At 39.2% G+C, this 10,288-nt stretch overlaps 1 protein-coding gene across 1 annotated transcript in view; it reads right to left on the reverse strand.

Moving 5' to 3' along the window:
• Positions 1–2,147: 2,147 nt before the first annotated feature.
• Positions 2,148–10,288, reverse strand: part of LOC108575254 (trithorax group protein osa) — a 15,588-nt gene continuing 7,447 nt past the window's right edge. The window contains 10 exon segments of the mRNA XM_017938000.1: positions 2,148–5,490; positions 5,629–5,868; positions 5,942–6,243; positions 6,324–6,489; positions 6,595–6,853; positions 6,925–7,084; positions 7,222–7,332; positions 7,443–7,619; positions 7,705–7,924; positions 9,729–9,926. Coding sequence (XP_017793489.1) covers positions 3,526–5,490; positions 5,629–5,868; positions 5,942–6,243; positions 6,324–6,489; positions 6,595–6,853; positions 6,925–7,084; positions 7,222–7,332; positions 7,443–7,619; positions 7,705–7,924; positions 9,729–9,926 — 3,798 coding nt within the window. The 3' untranslated portion in view covers positions 2,148–3,525.

Genomic DNA, 10,288 nt, shown 5'->3' on the forward strand with positions numbered 1-10,288 from the left:
TATAAAAAAAAAAGATAATTGTATATTTAAAATAGTCAGGCACAATAAATTCTCTGACAAACGCAATACTTCCTTGTGTTTATATTGAAAACCTATATCTAAAAGCAACATTATATCATTTCACCTACAAGTTACAATGTTTTATTTTTCTTATTCTTAACTTTCGTATAGTTTAGAAATTCTCTATGCCAGCATCGCGAGTTTAAAATATTCATATACATATTTGTTTTTTTTTTAATACTCTTATTATAGTTTCCATAATGATCACGATATCATTTTATGTATCAGAGAGTTCAGACGTTATCTACATATTATATAGTCATTTGGATAAAGTACGTCTAGTTTATTTCATAATTTATTTACAAAAAGTCTTAGTAAATTACACTTACAGGCATCTCCACTCGAACTAAAGTAAATAATTTAAGAACTACACGTATTTAGATATCTATAGAGTAGGATACTTTGGGGTCAGGGAGAAGCTGGGATTAGGGAAAGTGTTCTGCTTTTAACTTATTTACCTCATCTTATTTTCTTTTTTTTTCTTCATCCTCTTCGCCTACTTATCCCTCAAAACAAAGTCAGGTCTGATCGTTTCCATCATATTTTTCATCGTTTTGTTTTTTTCTTTATCACCCTTTATATGAGAACCAAAACACCGTGCTTTTCGTTTCACGAAATCCATTTTTCTACGAAATGAGAAAAAGGAAGTACCGGCATGGAAGGTGTGCAATGACGAAGTCGAGAATTAGTAAAATTGTCGTTCGTTTTCAGAAGGACATTAAAAATTAGAGCGATTTTGTTCTCGTTTTTCTTTCTTTCCGTTACATTAGATAAATGTATATGTAAGAACCGTCGAAATATGTGCAAAAAGCTGACAATGGGGGGAATAGTACTTGTTAGTTGTTTCTTTTCCTCGTTTACGATAACATATGCGCCTTGAAAAGCATAAGTTTCCTTGATTATAAATACATTCTGTCGGAATCATTTAATGGTACGATCGAGAGCTCAGATTAGAAAATTCCATGGTTTTTACCCTCCTCTACATATTTTCTTTCGGTATATTATTGAAAAACATACTTTCTCTCTCCACGACATTTTTTCTCTGCCTTTCTCTACCCCTCTTCCATTTCGTGTATTTCCTTTCCTTTTGCTCCTAGTCGTTATTATGACTAGAATTGATATTCTCGAAACCTTTGTCTTATTACGTTGTACATGTTCAAATATGATCACAAACGACGTTCAATCATATTCGTAAATATGTTTATTCCGAAAATAAAGACACAACTGCGTAGATAATCTCCTTTACCCAGAAGTATCATCACAAAGAAAAAATAGAACCAATTAGAAATAAAAAAAAAAAATAATAAATAAAACAAAGTTCACCAAAAAAGAAAAAAAATATTCGCGAAAATTTCTCTCGGATAATTTACGTTCAAGCGTGATCACACTTGTCGTAAGTATGTACACGCGTGTTAAGCTTTTTCCCACTTGACCTATCGTTTACTATTTTGCTCTCGATCTATCTTTCTCTCTCTTTCTCTCTTTGTAAGCTCATAACATTTTGTGTGTGTGTATGTTTGTGTGTGTGTGTATGTGCGCGCGTGCGCAACAGCATTTTGTTTATTTCACAGACACTATTCCCCACCCCTTTTTCTACCAGTACCCCATCCTTCGTGCATACAACTGAGGCATACGTTTTCGTTCTTACCCACAATTATACAACACTCAAAACTTTCGACGCACACGGTTGATCGGAAAAGCGCTCATGTTTAAAAACTCGCGCGCAATCCGCATTTTTTCCGTTCTTCTGTTTAACACACGACATTCTCACACGCGTTTAAGAGACGAAAACTCTGTTTTAAGTTTTTGTTCCTTCACCTGTATTTCTGTTAACCTCATTACTCGTTCTTTTGTGTTTGTGTTTCGATTTCGCCTTTTTATCATTCACTGTTATTATTCATTTGTAAACACATGCATACTTTCATTTATTCACCATTCAACCTCTTTCTTTCTTCCTTTCATTCACACTCGCTCCCTCTGTCATTCGCTTTCTGTGTCGGCAAAAAGATTACGCTATTTTTTCAATCGGTCACTTCAATTTCTTTTTGTTTTGCTCTTCCAGCATTCTCGCCTTCGTTCGTTCTTTCAAATGCATTAACTCTCATTACGTTCTCTCTCTCTCTCTCTCTCTCTCTCTCTCTCTCTCTCTCGCTCTCTCTTCTAGCAATGTCTTTCTTCAGTTCTAGTTCTGCCTGTGCTTCTAAAGTCGAGACTCTCGGTGGCCTACTTTTCTCTTATTTTTTTTTTTTGTTTGTTTGCAAGGGAGACCACCGTGGGCGTTCGCGCCGCGTTGCATCATCTTTCATGGTTTGCTATTTTGTTTGTTTCTTCTTTTGTTAACTCGTCACACACGGCGCGGCGCAGTTCGAATAAGATTCAATGGAAGTGTGTGTTATCTACAAAATATCTTAATTACTCGCTAATTACAGCACAAAACATGCAAATATAAAAATTTGCATTATATTATCGTTAATATTTATATATATAATCGTCACCCGATATTATCGTTCCACATCGCACCATTTTTAGGTTCGTCAAACAGATTTCTTTTTTAATAATTTTCTTTTGCTTCATATCTCGTCATATCTCGTTTCATTTTCATTTGTTTCCTTTTTTCTCTATATATTATTATGCTGCTAAACGTTTGTCTCATTTCTCTCATCATTTTTTCAACATCTTTGTTTTCATTTTTTTAATCCCTCCCCGTCTCCCACTATCAATACACCCCGTCTATATCTCCACAAAATTCCCCCCGTTTTCTTTGCTTCGTCTACTCACTGTTTCAAAGTTTAGTCCATTTTTAACTGTTCTTTCCCCGCTTTTTTATCCTCATTAACTATATGAAATATCTTACACTATCGATATTATTCCAATTCACGAAGTAGGAAAGGTATACTCGACGCGTCCTAAGCGCGTCGGCGTCGTAGTATACCTTAACTCGCTAACACCGATAATTAACTTTTTTACTTCTCTGATTTTTTTTTTGTTTGTTTGTTACACGATATAAAACTACAACCACGCTGCCATGGCGTTACAATTATATCGACACTTTGTTCCTTTCTCTAACAAAATTCACGCTAAACATATCCCACGTTTTCCTAACCTCTTTTTTTCTTATCGCTGTTCGCTCTCGCTCTCTCTCTCTCTCTCTCTCAGTATATAATCTCTTTCACTCACGCCCTTTTTAACTACCTTTCTAAAATTTCTCTCTCTCACAAATGCAGCAGCAGCAGCAACAGCGGCAGCGGCAGCAGAAGCAGCATATTAGCAGCTTCTTTCTACTAGAGCTGTCCCTCACTCTCCCTCTCTGTATATGCATATATGTATGTCTCTCATTGGAAAAAAATCATCGTTATCATCATCATTCTTTCCTGCACAATTGGGTCAAAACAAACTAACACCCGCGGATCAGAGAAAAAGAACAAAAAGGAATATACCGTCCGTCCGTATCGATAAGAAACAAAGTTACGTGCCCCTGGAACACTGGAACAAAACACGAGCAACGATCGCGGCCACCTGCTGATCCAGAATCTGGCTCATCACCAGGTTCAATAACCGTGATTCGTGCTGTAACAGTAGAGTTCTGTTGTCCGGATGCCTAGCCAGGTTCAACAGCGTGCCGGCCGCGCGTCGCAGCATGTCCAGGCTGGTACCCATCGATTCTGGATTATCGCGAAGTGCGGCCAAACCGTGTTGATTTGCTACTCCCAGCGCACTCGATTCCGCTTGTTCGATAAACGCGACCAGTAGCGCCACGCATGGTGTTTGCAGAGCAATCGTACGGGCTACACCGCTATCCGCCGCGGACAAGAAGTGAAGAAGATTCACGCCGAACTCGCGCAACACCTGCTCTTCGCTTCGACAGAGTAGCCTGGTGAGTACCGAGCAGAGTCTCTGGAGCCTCGAGTACGGAGGCGTGGCGACCACCAAGTCCACGTTGCATTCCGTCACGCAAAGCTTGCATAAAGCCTCCAGTGCCAGTCGTTGAGGTGACAGGGTCGAATTTGGACCAACAGTTGGGAAAGGATCTTGTCCATGAGCAGCTGGACACACCGCCCAGTGTAGAAGACCGTCCAATACAGGCCGGGATATCTCTTCAGGATGTTGACTTAGATCCATGTGTCCTGCTATATTAGCTGCCATCACAAGCACGTTTTCTCTGATGTGATGTAAGAAATCCCACCACCATTCGCTCTCCCCCTGCAAGCTGCTGCAAGAGTCAGCGAAATCCGCGTCCTCCTCGCGATCGTAGTTGCGCGTTTTCTGCGTCCTCACAGGATGTTCGTGATGCAGCAACAAAAGTTTACCTAGAAGGCTCAAGAACGTGACGTTCTTGGCGAATTCAGCCTCGTTGCCTGGGATAAATGTGAGATTCCTTAGTATCGTTGATAAGCACACGCAACGTCGAGCGAGGTTGTCTTGAGTCTCGGTGACCAGGTACAGACTGGCCTCGTCCCTCGAGTAACTCTCATCCTCGTAGTCGCTTATCCGCCTTCTCTTCAATGTACCCGCAGGATCTCTTATTTTTAATCTTGGTCCCTCCTTATTATCATCTTTCGTTAAAGATTCTTGTTCGTCATTTTCCACCTTGATCTCAGTTTTTTCCATATCGACGTTACCACTCGTCGACGTGTCATTCAGTCCGTTCTGCGTGGGCAACATCTCAGCGGGCTTCTGCACATCCGCAAAGTGCTCGCCCATGTTATTATTTACCTTCGCCTCACTGTCACACTCCTTCTTAAACCCATCATTCTTCTTCTCGAATAATTCCCTCGTCAGATCGTTCATCTCCACTGGTTCCTTCTTGATCCTCGACAGAACATCGCTCAGTGTCTTCGTCTTTTTCTTTTTATCCAGAGTCTGCTTCTTCTCATTCGTCTCTTTCGACTTCTCGCCAGGCTCGGTGGTTTTATGAGAGAAGTCTGATGTCTCGAGCATACTGGGATCTGTTTTGATTTCGTCTTTTGAGTCTGTACACTCCACCTCTTTCTGAAGCAAAGGTGGCTTCTCGTCTCTGAGGAGGCGCGCGAACGGCACAGATCCAATCTCAGACTGAAAACACGTCACTATATACTTAGTGGTGTTGCTGTCGACCTGCCAGGGTTCGGTCTCTGATTCGCAGTCTTGATGATCCCAAGATCTTCTCGTGTCTAGAACGAATAGATCATCATCCCTCGGCACTATTTTGACTGGACGACCCCTTCTCGACAGAAATGTGTAATTCGATGATGAAAGCAGTTTGGTTCGATCCTCGGGATCAATGGGACGTGTCACCGCACCAAGGTCCACCTCAGGACCATCAGCAGATTGGTTCCAGTTACGATCCTCCTCGTTCACCGATGATTCGAACATATCGGATAAAGAACGTGAGAAATGTTCCAGCAGAACATCCAACAGCCCGGGCAAGTGTGCCAACCCGAAATAACTTACCTGTAGGAATCGTTTCATTATCGTTTAGTACTTACGCATTTTCTCTGTTTTCTTGTTTTTATTTATTTTTTTTTTATTAACTCGTAGAGTGAATACAGAGAAAGTAAATGAAAGAGAGAAGATGAATAGACCACTTACAGAAGAATCATCGAATAACAAAATATTTAGTACGTCAAGAGCCCAACAGCTTTCGGCTAATAGGCCCGATCGTAACGCCATCATGATACGCCAAGCTTCTACTGGTGCAACGTCCGCCCGTGTCAGTTTCCGCCGTTTATAGAGAAGTGGGGTCACTGCTTCCACACTATCAGGAGGGAATGTCATTTCTCTTTTCGATGTAGGTTGCTGACTTATCATTGGATTTATGCCAAGCTGATTCTAGAAAATTGGTGAATAAATGTATATTTTAGAAAGATACTGATTTAAAAGAATATTATAAAATAAAATATACCTGATGATTTCCAGGTGCAGGATAAAGAGGGGACGGTTGATTCGAGTAACGATGATCCCATGGTGGAGGAGCATGAGCTATAGTGTTCAAAGTTGGTTGAGGCGTGGTTCTATTTGGTTGTTGACTGCCCCATTGTTGACTGTTAGCAAGCCCTGGCGATGGTGTAGAGGAGGCAGACTGCGATGTTTGCTGTTGTGGCTGCGGTGGTTGTTGCTGCGTTTGGGATTGTGGTTGCTGAGATGGATACTGAACCCTACTATTCCCACTACTACTATTGTACTGATTAGTTGTATTTGGCCATCCTGTAATCGACAATACTTCATAAGACATTTATTCGACATTCTAGAATAATCAATTAAAATGTAGATTAAAATGAATTTACCTGGATACGCTGGTCGTTGTTGATTATATTGAGGATACTGTTGGTCTTTGGCAAAATCTGGGTGACGTCTAGGTGGATTTGGACCTGGTGGTGGTGGTGGCATATTCTTGTTCGTACTTGCACTACCTGAGTATATCTGTGTTCCTCCAGGAGCTCCATATCCACTCTTTAATGTTAACCATCATATTGTAAACATTGAAAATAAAAAAAAAAGGGAAACTAATACTACTAAATAAGGGACAAAAACTGCGCGATGAAAATTGAACGTCACCTGTTCCTGTCGATAGTAATCTTGAGGGCAAGAATAGGATGAAGCAGCAGAAGGCTGAGAAGGTGAAGAAGGTTGACTGGTAGCCGTTTGTTGTGGTACGGTAGCTGGATGTGCTTGTGGCGCAGATGGATAGCTGTTACTTCTTGCATTAGGTGGTGTTCCCGCCGGGTAACTTGCAGGCTGTTGACTACTACTATATCTATTGTATATATCTTGTCCACTAGCGTTATTCGGCGGCATATTTCCTCCGGGATATCCTCTGCAATTCCATAATATTACACTCCATTCTTTTATTAAATACATGGATAAAAATATTTTGTAATTTCTAACCTGTCAACATCTGGTACGTAAGGTGAATAATGCGACCTTGGTGAGTAAGGTTGGTTAAATTCCCCCTGTTGAGACAGCGTGTTTCCTTGGGGCCGGATGTACTGATCCTGAGGATAGTTTTGGTAGGAACCTGCGTTTTGGTAACTGGCTTGTTGTATGCCTTAAAATGCAAACAAATCCATTTTTAATATAGATAACACGAAAATTTCAAGTAACATTGTTATAAAATAAGTATACAAAAAAAATTAAATAAATATCTTTACAAGTTATGAAAGGAGAAAAGGATGAGAGAAATACCTGTGGCTCGTAGTGGACCAGGGTGGGGCGTTGCGTTCGACTTGCGAAAAAGGCGTCCCACGCCGTCGTCGAACGGATTCGTGCTATTCTGCCCGCCCTGGTTCAAACCACCTGCCAGAACATATTCTCTCAACCGCAATTCCTTTCACATTGTTTGTATTACGCCTTAGTAACCATATAGTACTCAATAAAAAATTAAAAATAATAAAAATATTCGCTACCTTGATGAGGAGAAGGTGCACTACTCTGGCTAGGTGGTCTTGGAGGAGGAGGTGTATACTCTGACGAAGGTCCTCCAGGTGTACCACCAGTGTAACTGCTCTGATAACTTCCATAGCCATCCATGGAAGCATTACTCGATCCAGCAGCAGGGAAGGAATCTTGTGAATTGGAAGATCCTAGAAATATAATTAAGAACATAGTATATTGATTAATGAATTAACAATAAAGCATTGTACTTAAAGAGATATTTTAAATACTTACCTGGTGAGGGTACGGAGGCAGTTCCCTTTGATGCTTTCTTCTTCGAACCAGCTTCGACTTGATTTATGATCGGTTGAGGATCTACGCCTCCACGATCAAAGTGACACTCGTACGCCAACAAGTGTTTGGTATAGTGTTTTCGTAAAGTGTACGCAGCGCTACTACTCGCACCGATGCCCAGCAAACCAGCGATATCTTTCCACGTTTTGTTCTTGGTCACCTATAGAAATTTAACATCAATACTTTCATCAGATTTTGTTAAATAATTTCGTCGATTTTTTTTCTTAGCAGAGAATCCAAACAGACAAAAATCTGCATCTCGAAAACAAAATAAAAAGGAAACATTACATGAAAAAAAAACATGGCGGCTAATCTAAAAGAAATCAAATCAACCAGTTTGGCCCCCCCCAAAAAAACGCTTGTTTTTTATCTCTCTCACTCTCCCTCTTTCAGTACATTTATATACAAATACCTCGAGAGATTCCTGATCATGCACAAGTGTGTGAGTTGAAATGAAACGAATGAAGACATGAGGTACGAAATCGAAACAGATATTACCATTTTTACATTGATATTAAAAGTTTATCTTCGCTGATTATTAGAATAATTCCATATAGCACCAAGGTTTGTAGATCAGGGCGTTTTCCATACGCGCGTCGAATGACTGACTACTTTAAGAAAAGACGTGTTAAGCTTCTCTTTCTGCTGATAATATTCTTTCACAAGACAGTATACAAGAAAAGGAAGAAAACACTAGTAGCAAAAAATGTAATATATAAATCATGCACAATTCAGCGCACACAAAAACAAAGCATGTTTACAATTATTATACGTATATGTCAAAATATAAAAAAAAATACTGTTGGTGATGTATCTTAAAATGCCAAAAAGAAAAAAACAAGACGAAACTCGTATGGCTTTGACTTTAAGCCACCGATGCTTCTTTGGCATGTATTAATAAATGTATGTGTACACAATATTGAAAAAGAAAACTATATGTATATATAGTATATATAGTACATATGTATATATAGTACATATGTATATATGTATATGTGTGTGTGTGTGTGTGTGCGCGCGCGCGCGGGTGTGCGCGTGGGTGTGTGTATAATATGTATACAGGGTGAGGCACCTAACTTGATCACCTCGAATAACTTCCAAATTGTGCGTTGTGCAAAAAATTATTTCTACAAAGGTTACATGGTATCAAGAGAGACATTACGTGGTGTACACGACTTCTTTATAAGTGGAGATGCTTAGGATATTTGAAGGTCAACTTTGTTTTTTAAAATGAAATGTCCTATTTTTTTTACGGCAGTTCAAAAGCTCATTAATTTACAAGTAGAAAAGTATTAAACATTGTTTGTCCTATAGCTAATAATTCACGAGATATTAACGAAAGTTTGATCCGCAGAAGGTTGCGTTGAAAAATTATAGCCTCCTCGTTCACCAGACCTATCACCATTGGATTATTTTCTCTGGGGTACATTTAAAAAATAAAGTGTATCGTGAATCACCAACAACGGTAGAGGATATGTAAGAACGAGTTCGTGAAGCGTGTGCCACGCTTGCTTCGGGGACAATTCGCGACGATATGCGAATCATATGGATCAAACTGTCGTTAATATCTCGTTAATTATTAGCTTTAGGACAAACAATGTTTAATACTTTTCCACTTAGAAAGTAATGAGTTTTCCAACTAGCGTAAAAAAAATTGCGCATTCCGTTTAAAAAGCAAAACTGACCTTCAAATCTCCTAAACGCCTCCACTTATAAAGAAGTCGTGTACACCACGTGATGTCCCTCTCGATACCATGTAACCTTTTTAGAGATAATTTTTTGTACAACGTATAATTTAGAACTTATTCGAGGTGATCTAGTTAGGTATCTCACCCTGTATATATATAATGCCTATATACACACACACACCACACCACACACACACACACACACATATATCAACACATAGAATTATTAAAAAAACTACGTAAAGACACCGAGGGCTAGATGGAACTACACTGCACCTTGCATACCTCCATGAAGCCCCCCCTCTCCTTCACGTAGAGGTATAGCCGAAATAGGTCGAGGGGGTTCTTGGAGATGGTAGGACAGCTAGTAATTGGTGTTCTTCGTTCTTCCATGAAGTTAACTAATTTGTCCAGCCATGTTCTTCGTTCCATTGAATCATCCATTTCATACAGCTTTGCTAAGCTGTCTGGTTTCTGGAATTATCATTATAAAACCTGTTAACTTCTTCCACAATAAAATAGTAATTATAAATATTTTTCTTGTAGACTTTGAGATACTATTTTTTTCTAAGGATATTGGCTTCATGTACAATTTCAGTTGATCACTTATTATGAATTAAAAATTGCATTTATATATACATGGAAATATTATCTTCGAATAAAATAAGTAATATCATAACCAAGATTTTTCATGCAAAAAGTATTATTTCATAGAGATCCTATCTTTAACAATAGTCAAATAAAAGGAAGATTTTATATGTGTGTGTATATGTGTCCCATGCAATCATGTAAAGCAAAATAATTTAAACATTACTATCAAAGATTGGAAAATGTAA

This window comes from Habropoda laboriosa, unplaced genomic scaffold (genome assembly GCF_001263275.1).
Source record: "Habropoda laboriosa isolate 0110345459 unplaced genomic scaffold, ASM126327v1 scaffold207, whole genome shotgun sequence".
In the NCBI taxonomy this organism is placed as follows: Eukaryota; Metazoa; Arthropoda; class Insecta; order Hymenoptera; family Apidae; genus Habropoda; species Habropoda laboriosa.